Source organism: Geotrypetes seraphini, chromosome 1, assembly GCF_902459505.1.
Source record: "Geotrypetes seraphini chromosome 1, aGeoSer1.1, whole genome shotgun sequence".
Classification (NCBI taxonomy): domain Eukaryota; kingdom Metazoa; phylum Chordata; class Amphibia; order Gymnophiona; family Dermophiidae; genus Geotrypetes; species Geotrypetes seraphini.
The window spans coordinates 453,319,334-453,333,638 of record NC_047084.1 but is presented as its reverse complement, the minus strand read 5'-3'; the positions used below and the strand labels follow the sequence as shown (position 1 = coordinate 453,333,638).

Genomic DNA, 14,305 nt, shown 5'->3' with positions numbered 1-14,305 from the left:
TACTTCCAGTTTATGTTCAGTCTGACTTTTTTAGGGTCAATGCTAGCAGTTTGTGCCGTCGCTTTACTACAGCAAATACACATCTTACCTTCCATGTTTCTTGCCAGGAAGTTGTACTCAGGTAGTGGGTTCAGTGACTCCATAAACACCATATCTATCTCTGGGGAGCCCAGTAACTCTGATTCCTGGGGGACTGGGAGGAGCCTGAGGGATGTGGGATTCAGGTAAATGGCAGTAGGCTTGTCATGTGAGTCTGTCTCTGGACCCTGTCGTGTGACGGCAAAGCCAGGCAGAAGTGCTGGACTAGGCTGTTGTGATGACTTAGGCGGCAGCTTTATCTGCAGAACTGCTGCCGAGACAGTGCTCAGTATAGAGGCTGCTGCTTTCTGTGTTCTGGGATTGGCAGGATCTACTGCCACTGATGAGGCAGTGTGTGCTGTCTGGGTGGTTGTGACAAGCAAAGAAGCCTGAGGCATTGATGGCACATTTACCAGAGGGATGGCCCTAGCAGGGACTGAAGTAGTTGCAGTGAACTTTTTGTCTGTAGCTCCTGCGGTATTCCCTCGAGTCCAAGGCATGACTGGACGTGTGGTTAGTCTGGGTCCTCCAGGTCTCATCCATATGCTATTTGTGGCTGCTATAGGGGGGAGTCTGGATGCTTTGGTCAATCTTGAAGTAGATGTGGCTGATGCTGCTATGGCAGTGATCCTCAAGGCTGCAGTGGAGGGTACACTGGTGGTTCTTGTGACATTCTGCATCTTCACTGTGGTTGGTGCCTTCTGCGCCTGCACTTCCCTCTCCCTCTGAGGCTGTACCACAACCAGTGATGTGACTGGAGTAACAAAGTTGTATTGGAGTGAGAGGTTGGTGGCCTTCTCGGTGAGCAGTCGGCGTGTCACGGAGTCGTTGGCCTTCATTCGTGCCTGCAGCAGATCCTGGATGGTGAAGTAAGCCCAGAGTCTCTGCACAAACTTTGAAATGTGGCCAGCACTCTCAGAGCACCCGAATGGACGCTGCGTGGAGTTCCCAGTCACAGAGATATCGTTTTGCAACTTGATCGGCTCCCGCTGGCCTTGGGCTGTGAGACTTACACCCAGCTCACTAGCGCCTGGCTGCATCCTGCCTGCCACCACTAGCTCTGAGCCTGCAAAATAGTTGGGGAAGAGGGTCTGAGTGGCCTGAGGTAAACTGCTGCCCAGGTACATCAGCTGCACATCAAAGAGTAACGGGCTGGCAATCTCATCATAGAAGCCCTTCAACTGCAGGGTAGCATCCGCATCCTCATAGATGCGCCGGGCTACACCTCGGTTTTCTAGTGACAGTCGCTGCATTAGACTGTAATCAGCATCATCCCCAAAAGCCAGGCCAAAAAGTGAAACCCGTCCCCGCAGGGCATGGTGAGCATTGGACAAGATGCGGCTGGCTGTGGTCACACCAGAGGTGGGCTCCCCATCTGTTAGAAAAATAAGAAGTGGGATCCTCGGGCCACTACGATCGGTCCCAGCCTGCATAGCGGAGCTCTGGTTAAACATAGCAGCTGCAGCCAATAATGCAGCATTGATATCTGTCCCTGAGGATGAAAAACAAAGAAGGAGCAATTGGTAATTAAATGTAACTCAGTGTAAATAGTTGTACAGAACTGTAGAGAAGAGCTGGCTAAGGGGGAACTACAAGGAATAGTAAAAGAATGCCGACTGTGGAGGAAGCTATAGAGATGGGAACTAGCAAATGATGGAGGTGCGCTGGCTGTGGTGTGGGGGAGCTATTGGGAATGGTGGGGGATTACTGCCCGCACTGGGTTGTGAAACATCAGCAAAGCTCTGGACGAATACTCACATCCCTCTGCTTCCATTCGGTTCACATACTCTTTAGCGCTCTTGATGTTCTGGGGAGTAGCTGGGATTGAGCGGCCGGCTTTCCACACATTGACTGAATCCGAGAATGTGATGAGGTTGAAATAATCATGCTGGTGCAGGTCACTGAGAATGACCTGCATGGCCTTTTTGGTCTAGAAAAGATAAGAACAGAATGTGAGAAATGGGGTTCATTATCCTAAAAAAAAAAAAAATCCAACAACTGTGTAGAATGAGACAGAAATCTTGGGCCTGATATTCAGTTTGCAGCAGTCAGCAGTTTCTTTTTAAGCAGCTGGTAGCCGTGGGCTGAATTAAGCCCAGATATGTTTATTGAAAATTTTCTATACCGCATAACAGCCTTAAAAAGGATCCAAGCGGTGTACAATATATAATATACATTCATTAAGAAAGAACTCCATTTAAAAATAGGATAGAAAAGAATAAAAGCAAAAGTTAAAAAAAATTTTATTTTATTTTTTTCCTAAAATACTAATTCTAATAGCAATTCTAATAAAAACAAACAATCAAATCTCAGTAAACCATAATTAATACATACAGTTAAAAAATTTTCCATATCAAAAATGAATCATTATATAAATACAGATTACAGTCCCAAGCTCAATTATTCAATTTGTGAAAGCCAATTGAAAAAAAAGTGCTTTTAGGTGTCTTTTAAAATTTATGTATGATTGTTCAGATAGTCAATGCTAAGCTATGTCTGGGATCCAGCTTTGAATATCCGGGTAAGTGTGGTCACCAGAGGTTAATTAGAATGGGTCAATGTTCACAAGTGCCCAGGTAGCTCGATGGCTAAAGTTAAGACAGCCTTTATGCTGTCCTACTTTATGCATGTACTTAACCAATTAACAAGCTGAATATCATTGCTAACTGGTTAAGTGCCAGCTCCGCCCAAGCTCTCCCCCTGGATCATCTAGGCACTAACTGGACAGTGTTATAGTGGTCACAGGCATCATTCAGTGGCACAACCTGTTTAAGTGCTGCTGAATATTGGCAGATGGTTGACTCAGCAGGTTTAACCAGGTAGGAGACTCTCCTGCCTGGTTAAACCCAGTAGCGTGGTCAGACAGCTAATTTTGGATGGGCCTGAGCCCAAAGTAGGTGGGCACAGAGTTTTCTGTGCAGCAGCTGCTCTCTTTCCCCCCCCCCCTCCTACCCATGCAGCTGCTCTCCTTTCCCACCCCCAGCCCATTCAGCATTTCTTCTTACGTATTTTTCTCCGGGTTGTCTGCTGCGGTGACTGACCCAGAAGTCTTCCCTTTGACACAAAACACAAATATGTCAGAGGGAAGGCTCACAGGTCAGCCGCCAGCAGCATGTAGGAACCACTACCAATGACCTGAAGAGAGATTATCCAAAGTGCTCTGCTCCTTGGTGGATGGGCCTGAGCCTAAACTGGGCAGGCCAGGCCTGCCCTGTGGCTCAGGCCCCCTGGTTAAATCTATTTGAATATCGGGCCCCTTGTATCTTGGTTCTGCAGACACTCCACTAACTCCCTAAGCAATAGATACAGTGTAGATCTGAGAGGTTTCTCCTTACTACTCACCATGCAAACAAAGAATATTCAAGTTCTGATGTTACCTTAGTAACAGTAATGCAAATGCCCTCCAAGGGACAGTTTTTCCATTAGGCAGACTAGACAGTCGCCTAGAGCACTACACTTTTAGGAGTGGGACCAGGTTCTTTTCTAGGCACTGGCACATGGTTTTGTTCCAATAACTCTACTGACCAGTGCCCGAGACTCCAGCAGAAGATAACCACCAACCTTTGCTTGTTTCAGAATGGGAAGGGGTGAAACTGGAGTGGATAAATCAAAACAAAGAGCCACTCTTCCTTAATCTATCCTAGACCTCCTGTTCCTCCTCCTATCAATTTACAGGGAATAGGAGGGAGAAAGTGAAAGTTCTTAGAGACCAGAACTTAAACCTTCAATCACACATATTATAATTCAATGTTGTTTTTTTAAGCTTAAAATGATTTATTCTGTCAGAAATCTAGTGTTCTTTGGATCTTTATTCATGCCCTCAGGGTCAAGCCATCTTGATTACTGCCATGCCTTGTTGCATGGGTCTAGAGCCTGCAATGTCAGGTGGTTCCAGTTAGTACAAAATATGGCTATCAGATTGGTGAAAGAAGACAGGAAATTTGACTGCATGACTCGCCTGGCTGCCCATAAAACATAGAAATACTTTCAAACTTCTGCTAGTACCTAAAGTTTATTACTCTGTCTCTCCCTTGTATCTTTCATGGTTATTGATCCCTTATGCCCCTGTTAAAGAATCTGAACTACTTTGTTATCCCCTCCTTCCAAGTTATTGGCTTTGATGCAATGCATTTCCTCTTAATCTCCAACAGGAGCACTTCCTAATGAATTTTAAAGAAGGACTTCAAACCTTCCCCTTCTGAGATGCATACAGTACATAAATGATGCAATTGATTTCTGGATGACAATCACTCTCCTATGCAATATTCAAACCTCTTAGAATGTAACATATATCTTCATATTTAGTCACAAAATATGCTCAGAGACATGAAGGCTAAAACAAGGGGCGAACCCCAAGAAAAAAGCCTCACCACCCAATCATTGCTTATAGTTGGACTCACTTAGAAAAATATATACTTTCTTCGCTGCTAAGCAGTCTAAATCATTAATGGCCATTTGAATTTGAATTTTAAACTTCAAAATTTAAGTAAGTAAAGTATTAGGTTTATTAGTGTGTTGAAGTATATTAAAAATTCATTGGTTTCATTTATGTTTTCAGAGTCAGATGCCACCTTTTAAATGTTTGAATCTTGTATATCGGTTCCCTGACGCAGGAACGAAACGGGCCACGTCGGAACCTTCAGTAAAGATGTTTTTTTCTATCATTCCTCAGCCATTAATCATTTAGACTGCTTATGCAGCAAATAAAGTATATATTTTTCTAAGTGAGTCCAACTAGAAGCAATGATTGGGTGGTGAGGCTTTTTTCTTGGGGTTCGCCCCTTGTTTTAGCCTTCATGTCTCTGAGCATATTTTGTGACTAAATATGAATATATATGTTACATTCTAAGAAGTTGGAATATTGCATAGGAGAGTGATTTTTTTGTCATTTTCAAATACCTTCCTTTAATCACTCCCAGTGAGATCGGACCAAGAATCTTTGGTTTCCCCCGTATTGTTTTGTATTGATTTCTGGATGTTCATTCTCACCCTTTGTTCTGGTGGTCTCTTTGGGTAGGCCTGAGAGATGCTGTAACCATGCTAGCTGCAACCCACACCATTTACCTTTTACTTTCCAATTCATATTGTAATTTCTTTTCTCATTTTTTTTTTTTTACTTTCAGTATTAATATTGTAAACTGCCCAGAGATTGACAGATTATCAAAAACTGAATAAACTTGATAAACTTGGTGGACTAGGATAGTTGGGGAGTTGAGACAGATATGGGGGAAGCCACTGGTTGCCCTGGAACGGTAGCATGGAATGTTGCTACTTCTTTGGGTTTTGGCCAGGTACTAGTGACCTGGATTGGCCACTGTGAGAATGGGTTACTGAGCTTGATGGACCATTGGTCTGACCCGGTATTCGGTAAGGCTATTCTCATGTTTTTGTTTGCATATTTCTATTTCTAATTTTTGATCATTTAGATTTGATGAGTGTTTGTTTGTGTGAGTGTATATATGTGCTCTGCATGTGACTAAGGAAAGGTATTCTGCTATGTAGGGTGCTATAGCAATTTGGCTTCCTGTGTTTTCCAGTTGGAGGTGTACAGGTAAAGCCCACTGTAGTATTTACAGTACTGTCTTTTCATTGCTTTTTGAGTTCAGTAGCATAGCCAGATCATAGAAACATAGAAGATGACAGCAGAAAAGGGCCATAGCCCATCAGGTCTGCCCACTCTACTGACCCACCCCCAAGTCTACTATCCTAGGGATCCCACTCCTGGTGACAGGTTCCCTTGGCTTAACCCTCTAAGGGATCCCACATGGGCATCCCATTTGCTCTTAAATTCTTGCACGCTGTTTGCCTCGATCACCTGCACTGGGAGCTCGTTCCAAGGCTCAACCACTCTCTCGGTGAAGAAATATTTCCTGGTGTCAGCCATGAAATTTCCCGCCCCTGAGTTTGAGCGGATGCTCTCTTGTGGCAGAGGGTCCTTTGAGAAAGAGAATCTCTTCTTCCATCTCGATACGGCCGGTAATATACTTAAATGTCTCGATCATGTCTCCTCTCTCCCTACGTTCCTCGAGTGAGTACAGCCGCAAATTTTTCAGCCTTTCCTCGTACGATAGATCCTTGAGCCCCGAGACCATCCTGGTGGCTCATCCGTTGCACCGACTCTACTCTCAGCACATCTTTTCGGTAGTGTGGCCTCCAGAATTGCACACAATATTCCAAATGAGGCCTCACCATGTATAATGGCATTATGACTTCAGGCTTCCGGCTGACGAAACTCCTGCGGATGCAACCTAACAACTGTCTTGCCTTAGATGAAGCCTTCTCCACATGATCAGCAGTTTTCATGTCTGCACTGATGATCACTCCCAAGTCTCGTTCTGTTGAAGTTCTAGCTAAGGACTCACCATTCAAGGTGTAAGTTCTTTTTTTTTTTTTTTTTTGGGGGGGGGGAGCTGGGGAACAGAGTTAACATGGGTAGGCACTAGGCATACAGGTGTGAATTCACCTTCTCCTCCACTGCCAGCTGCAGACTTCATTTCTTTTCTCTTGCTCACCATACACATGGAATAGACTTCCTGAATCGGTAAGTCAAGCTCCGTTTCTGGACATATTCAAATCAAAGCTAAAATCAGACCTTGTTGAGGCTTAACTTCGAAATCCTATTCATTGGTTCAGTACCCATGAATGTTTTAATCAGTTCCACAATAAGTAATTCCCTAATCGCTTATTTGTCTTATTTGTCTGTTTTGAATAGATTCTAAGCTCTATTGAGCAGGAACTTTCTCATAAGTGTTTAGTATACAGAACTGTGCATGACTAGTGGAACTGGAGTCATGATAAGCAGCAATAGTGTTTGATTTATAAACAAAACAGCCAATGAATAGAATTTAGTTTTGTTGATCAGTGATTGAAAGTACAAAATCACTTTAAAAATGTTTTAATAAGAGGTTTGTAAATCATATTCTATATATAACACAAAGATACATTAGCTTTTTAGTTATTGAATATGAGTTATATGAATCTGATCTTATCGTAATTAACATATAACATTGGCATTAATTTTTAATATACTAATATATGTAGCAGTATTTGTCCATATCATGATATGAGATAATTTCTTTGTTTTGTTTTCAACTTAATAATTTTCCAAGAGTAGGCCTTTAATCTAGTATGGAATTCCTTATATTTTTTATTCATATAAGATGTCATGTTTGAACTTTTTTAATTTAGTTTTTTTTGTGCAAATATTACAACAGGCCATTCAAATTGCCACGGATCCCTCCATAGAAACTATATGATAGCAGAATACCTCACCTCAGTCACGTGTACTGTAGAACACAGAGAGACCCTCACCAAATACATAATAAGTTACCGCAAATTAGTGAAATATGTAAACACTGACACTTCTACCTTGTTCTCTTATCTCCTGTTCTCTTTAAGAAGTAGAATGATTTCTTTTGATCTGTCCCCTTCTGTTCTCAGCGGGGAGGGGCTGGAAAATGAAGCATTGGGCTGTTGGCTGCTTGAGATTTGGTTACTGCCAATCGAGTAATTGAGATAGAGCCCAGTGTGCTAATGCCTATGGAACCTCCTGGCACCACCCCCAAAATTTTGCTGTTTTAGGCGATCAGCTAATTTGCCTAATGGAAGAACCAGTCCTACTTTGTACATAGATTGTTCTACTAATAATGAAAGCTAGCTCAAGGGTATCTAATGCTCTAGGGAGGAAACTTAAGCCACACATGCCCCCTTGTCCCATGTAGGCCAGCATCGTTTTTTTTCCTTCTAACACCCCCCCCCTCATCCCAGGTACCATGCATTTTTCCTCCCCTTCCCTATCCCCAAGCCCATCCTTTTGTCCTCTATAACCCCCCTCCACCAAGTGCTCAGCATCTCTTTCCCCTCTTTACTTCCCCCCAATACCCAGCATGTCCCATTTGCTTCCTGTGTCTGGCATCTCCTTTTTGCCCCTCCATTCATGTCTAGCATTTCTCCTATATTGTTCCTATCCATTTTCCTCATTCTCTACCCCCACCCCCACCCCCACCCCACCCCTCTTGATCACTGCTACTGCAACCATCCTACCTCCTCATCTTTACATGGGTATCCTAAAGTCCTTTAAAGTGGTATGCATAGTGCAAGGCTTCTGTTATGTCCCACCCCTCCCCTGCAGGACTTCAGAGGGGGCAGAATCCAGCTGAGTTTGACTATGTGCCTGTGCTCAGAGGCCCTTCCTTCACCATGGATGTTGCTTTACAGAGCTTCAGGGAGGCCAGGCAGAGATATGGTGGAGGCCGCCAGGCAAAGGTAGGGTGGTAAAGGTAGCAGTGATGGCAGACACCTAGTCCACCTAATGGCGTGGCTGGCCTGGAATGAGAATGGCAGAAGTAATGTGGGAAATTTGTCACATCACCTGCTGAATTTTTGTGCCATACATGGAGCCGCTTACATCGATGACAAAAACCACATTTTTCTGCACTACTGGAAGATTTCGAGGAGCAAAGTAGTGAACAAAATAGCCATTGTAGATCTGGGCAGAAACAGGAAAAGAAGAATAAACAAGAGATAGTAAGAGAAAGAACTGTGGATGCAGCAGGCTATAAATTCTTTAAATAAATAGATAATCAAACGTGTTCACAGGAAGCATAGAACATTTCATAACAAGAAAGCAATTCCGTGTCAGAACTGTATCTTATCACATTCAGGAATTCCTGGAACTCAGTATAATCTTAAGATGACCGCCACTGTCCTACATCTTCTGCTCTATCTGAGGCTCTGCCGTGACCTACTTCAGCTTTCCTAAATTCCATGAGATTCTGTGCTGATCTGCTTGGTCTCTCTCGGCTCTGTTATCCCAATCTCCTGAGATGCTATACTGACTTGGGCCTTTCCTTCCTGCCATCTTAAGACTTTGCTGACTTGTTCCTTTCTTCCCAGTCCCCCCTGCGATTCTGCATTCACCTGCTCCATCTTTTCCCAATCCTCTCAGAATCTACATTATCCCACTCCTTCAATCCCTGCCTCAGATTTGATTTGATTTGTTTTTTAAAGTATTTAAGCAGTTTACAATAAAATATATAATAATATTCAATAAGCATAAAATACATAGCCTCTTTGCTGGCCTACTTCTTTTTAGACTTTGCTTTGACCTAATCCACCTTTCCTTACTCCCCTGAGATTCTGACCTGATTTTCTTTCACCATTCCTGCAACTCTTCTCTGACTTGCTCCTTCTTTCTTCACTTCCTTTACGCTTCTGTGTTGACCTGCTCCACATCTTTCTATTCCCTAAACACTGATATGCTTTAGCTCTTCCTATGTTCTCCTTCCCCTTAGGCTGTACACTCTCCTTGAACCTTTGAGGCTCTGTGCTGTCTGTCCATTGCTCTTCTAAGGCTCTGCACTGACCTGCAAATCTCCAGCCAGGTCCTTCATGGCTATGTCATACTGTATCACAAAGTCAGCCATGATCCCTGAAGGGGAATAGGAAACCTGCTGCTCTGGGGAGGGTAGGAAGGTAACACGGGCACAACTGGTACCCTGTTCAATGGTGGTGCCTGGTGGTATCTCAGCTTCTCCTGCAGGATACAGCAAACATAAGATAATAGCAGAAGCAATCATTACTAGCTATGGTAATGTAAAAAAAAAAAATAAGAAGTGACAAACTAGGTCAACAGTGATCAAGCCAGGTCACAAGTACCTGGCAAGATCTCAAAGATTAGATCCATTCTTTGTTGTTCACACCTATAGATATGATGTCATTTCCCTAAGAATACATGAGTAGTACTGTATAATGGGTACACTACTTGTCAAACTGATTGACAGGTGAGATCTATCAATCAGCATTCACTTACGGGTTAGACCATGCCCACACCACACTCATGCCCTTACCATGCCCTGCTCAAACCACTGTCCCTCCCATACCCCTCCTCTCCCATAGGCACTGCCAACCCCCAAAATAACGCCCCTTGTCTGTATCACCGGAAATTACCCCTGCTGCTTTCTGTGCTTTCTGATGATGTTAGTGAAATTGGGGGGGGGGGGGGGGCTATCCCCACCCCGGGAAATGCATTTTCTGATGATGTCAGTGGAAACAGGGTTCTCTGACCCCAGAAATGCACTTTTCTGATGACATCAGCGGAAATTGGGTGTCTGACCCCCGGAAATGCACTTTCTGATGATGTCAGGCGGAAACAGATTTTGTCTGACACCATAAATGCAAGTGACTACTACCAGAGTATACAATCATTACAGGAAGCAGTCAAATAAAACAAAGAACAGAAAAATGTTACCTTCCTGTTAAAATACATAGAGCGGCATAATAAAAAAAAAAGTCCAAGTCTGTTTTGGTCCTATGGTGCTAGTCGCTCAAAGTTGGCAGCGTCTAAAGTCCATTCTCAAAAAATACATCCAAAATATTTTTCTCGAGAATGATCTAATTATACGTCCAGTCGTTTGATTGTCTAGACTGCCAAGTTGTCTATCTTTACACCGCAATCTCATCCAAAAAAATCATCCAAATCCAAAACGCCTACAACAAGATCTTTTGGATGTGGGAGGGGTCATCAAAGTGATTGCCTGCCCACCCAGACATGGCAACAGAGTAGTGGGGCACCTTACAAGCACTGAACTTCACAAAAAGGGTGCCACATAAACATTTCACCACAACTTCCTTGCAGGTCATGATGAGCCCCCCCAAACACCCCCAAAACCTACTATACCCACTTGTCTACAACCCCAATTGCCCTTATGGCTGCAAGTGCCACCTATATGGCAGTATAGGGTTTGGGGGAGTTTTGGTGGCCTCACATTTTCCACCATGAATGCAGTAGTTAGAGTGGCTTATGGACCTGGGTCCTCCTCTCTATGGTTCACTAGCCAACCCCTAGACTACTTAAGCCCCTTCTGCGCAGCTCTACTAGGCTTTCCTATTCCAAGTGCTGATGTTCTGGAGGCAGGTATTTATGTTTTTATTCTAATTTTTATAGCGGTGGGGGGGGGGGGTCAGTGGTCACTGGGGGAGTATGTGGGTGTCTGTACTTTGTCCCTGCAATGGTTATCTGGTCACTTTGGATACCTTCTGGGCACTTAGACCTGTTTTTAGATTGCCTAAGTCACAATGTATAAGTTCCGTCTAGGTAGTCTCGTCAAACTTTCGATTATCACTGCAGGACGACTAAGGGATCCTTTTACTAAGGTGCACTAGTGTTTTTAGCGTACGCAGGATATTACCGCGTGCTATGCGACTAGAACTAACGCCAGCTCAATGCTGTCGTTAAGGTCTAGCACGCAAGGCAATTCAGCATGCGCTATTCCGCGGGCTAATGCCCTAACGCACCTTAGTAAAAGGACCCCTAAGTTTGGTTGGACCACATCCCGCCCACCTTCTGCCCTAACCACACTTTTAAAAATGCCCCTTTTTGCTCTGGACGCACAGCAACAGTCAAAAGGCCCAATATGTCTCTAGATTTCTTACCAAACTGTTAGGAAGTCAATCAAAACTTATCTCTTTGATAAATTTCTCGGACTCCACTTCTGCCTTGATGTACCTCTAAAACACTTCCAGAAAAAATTAGATTAATCTTACCGTGCTAATGTAATTTGGAAAGCTTTTTTGTAATATCGCTGTCTCTATACAGTCTCTTCCTCTGTAAACCGCTCTGACCAGGACGTGACGTCAGAAGGGTTGTGGGGCTGGTGCAAGAAGCAGGTGGAAGATCCTGCTTGCACCAGTGAACATATCAGGAGGTACACGGGGGTGGGGTGGGGTGGGGGTGCTCAAGTAGTGGGGTAGAGTGGTGGGGCACACAGCTTGGCAATACTGTGCACCAACCTCCCTTATTACGCCACTGGCTAGGCTTTGAAGTGGTTTACAAGGCTTAAAATACACAAACCTAGAAACATGAGGGGAGGCGGAGGAGTCATGATGGTGACAGCAAGGTGCTGGCGTTTCCAACGCTCATCTCCAGAGGAGCGGAAAATTTTACCTTTTGAGTTGCCTGCTATGCCACATTTGAAGTGAAAGGGTAGTGTCTGACCCGACCCCTCTGCAGTGAAGACATCTAGCCCGCTCAGCAATCTATCCTTGATTTTGCCGCCACCGCCACAAGTCCCCGTGGTGTAACCAGAGGGCAGTCCGAGTTGCCTTTGACAGGAAGAGTGGCTGAAGTCCTGGATTTGGAGGTTTCCCTCTCCCCTCCAGAGGCTATTCCACTGCCGCACCCTGCTCCATTCGCGGTTTAGTCGGAGGAGCTCCGTATAGTCTCTCTCACAGGGGAGACCCTGATTCAAGGGGTTGAAGCTGTAGAAATTCGAAGGAAGCAAGGAGATCTAGGAGCTGGTTTGGAGGCTGGCTCTGAGCTAACGAGACCTGCAGTGGTGACGCTCAAGAGCATTTGGGAGGCTTTCGTGAGGCTAAACATTTTGGTAGTCAGGTCTTCCCAGTAAGTTTTGACTCTTGTGAGCACAGTTGATACTCTGGGGAAATCGTTAAATAATACTAAAGAAGAATTTACCTCAGGTTAAAGAAAATGTGGAAGGTCTTCAAGATAAAATCTTGCTTAACAGGAAAATTAAACAATTAGAAAATTATAATCACAGATTGAATAGCTGCTTTTTTAATTTTCTTAAATCTCTGTGGGTGGCAACTATAGAAATGTTGAAAAGATATTTGGTTAAAGTATTAAAGTTTTCCTCTGAACATATTCTGCCTTTGAACCATATATATTATTTACCTATGAAGAAAGTAGTAAGAACTACCCAATAAGTAGAAGATCTGAGTTCAAATATAAGAGAGCCGCTAAATGTTACCGATTTGCTTGAAACCACATTGTCTGATGATACAGAGAGAGCTACCTTATTGGTATCTTTTGTTTTTGAACAAGATGTCAATGCAGTATTAAGATTATATTTTCATAACTCTCAAAAGTTTGTTTCATGGAAAAAAAAAGTTTGGATTTTCCCTGATGTCACAAGGCAAACACAGGAGCGGTGAAAATTGTTTCCAACAATGAGAACTGAGACACTAACTCTGTGCACAACATTCCATGTAAATATATGGTAAAATATCTGGGAGTGAAATATGCTTTTTTTTGCACCTGAACAGCTACGGGCCTTTCTGGATTTGAAAAAACTGGCAGCCGGGAAGGTTTTGTTAATCTAGAACAGCTGTAAAGTTAAAGGGGACTATGCTGGTAAATTTATTCCTGAATGTAAAGCTTCAAATATGAATTTCTCTTCACTCTATCGAATCCTCCTCCTCAATTATTGTGGTCTAAGGAAGATTTAAGTTGAAATGTTCTATTATAGCAAAGTGTTTCATTTTGCTTAGTTTCCTGTATGATGTGTCTGTCTGCTTTTCTTAAGCATGAATTCTCTTGTACATTATGTTAAAATTGCAATAAAATATAAATATATATTAAAAAAATGAAACATGAAGGCAGATAATGACCAAATGGCCCATCCACAGCATGAATTAGACAAACATTAAAAGACAAGCACCAAAAAGAAACTAGTCAGCTGAAGAACCAAAAACCTATGTAAACAGGTGAGTTTTGAGTAATTTTTTGAAAGCAGAAAGAATAAGTTAGTTGCTGATGTTAGGTGGCAGGTCATTCCATAATTTTGGGACCAATATAACGAAAGGTGATAGATCGAGAAGAGGTTAGATGAAGTTCTGAGGGAGGTTGAAGGCAAAGAAAATTCTGATCAGCAGAATATAGGAAACAAAAAAAAGAGAACACTTCAAGCTTGAGAAGAGTAATATATTTAGGATTTACGTTACGCCCCTTTTAAAGAACGCCTGAAGTCATTATGCCATTGTATAGATCCATGGTGAGGCCTCATCTGGAATACTGCGTACAATTCTGGAGGCCTCATTACCGCAAGGATGTACTGAGGCTTGAGTCAGTCCAGCGAATGGCCGCCCGGATGGTCTCGGGACTCAAGGATCTCCCGTACGAGGAACGGCTGGATAAATTACGGCTATACTCACTCGAGGAACGCAGAGCGAGGGGAGACATGATCGAGACGTTCAAATATCTCACGGGCTGTATCGAGGTAGAAGAAGATATCTTCTTTTTCAAAGGTCCGACGGCGACAAGAGGACATCCATGGAAAATCAGGGGCGGGAAATTGCACGGCGACACCAGGAAATACTTTTTCACCGAAAGAGTGGTTGATCGCTGGAATAGACTTCCACTTCAGGTGATCGAGGCAAGCAGTGTGCCTGATTTTAAGAAGAAATGGGATCGTCACGTGGGATCTCTGCA

The 14,305-nt window shown here is 43.4% G+C and overlaps 1 protein-coding gene across 3 annotated transcripts in view; it reads right to left on the bottom strand.

The window, feature by feature from the left end:
* ITIH6 (inter-alpha-trypsin inhibitor heavy chain family member 6) overlaps nt 1-14,305 on the bottom strand; it is a 101,986-nt gene that overhangs the window by 23,038 nt on the left and 64,643 nt on the right. For 2 of the 3 annotated variants that reach the window (XM_033921654.1, XM_033921644.1), the window contains exons 6-9: nt 9,444-9,613; nt 8,450-8,566; nt 1,837-2,008; nt 89-1,570 (exon numbers count right to left, since the gene is read on the bottom strand). In XM_033921654.1, the coding sequence (XP_033777545.1) occupies nt 89-1,570; nt 1,837-2,008; nt 8,450-8,566; nt 9,444-9,613 (1,941 nt within the window). The remainder of the gene's footprint in view (nt 1-88; nt 1,571-1,836; nt 2,009-8,449; nt 8,567-9,443; nt 9,614-14,305) is intronic. The other variant, XM_033921662.1, reaches the window with a different exon arrangement.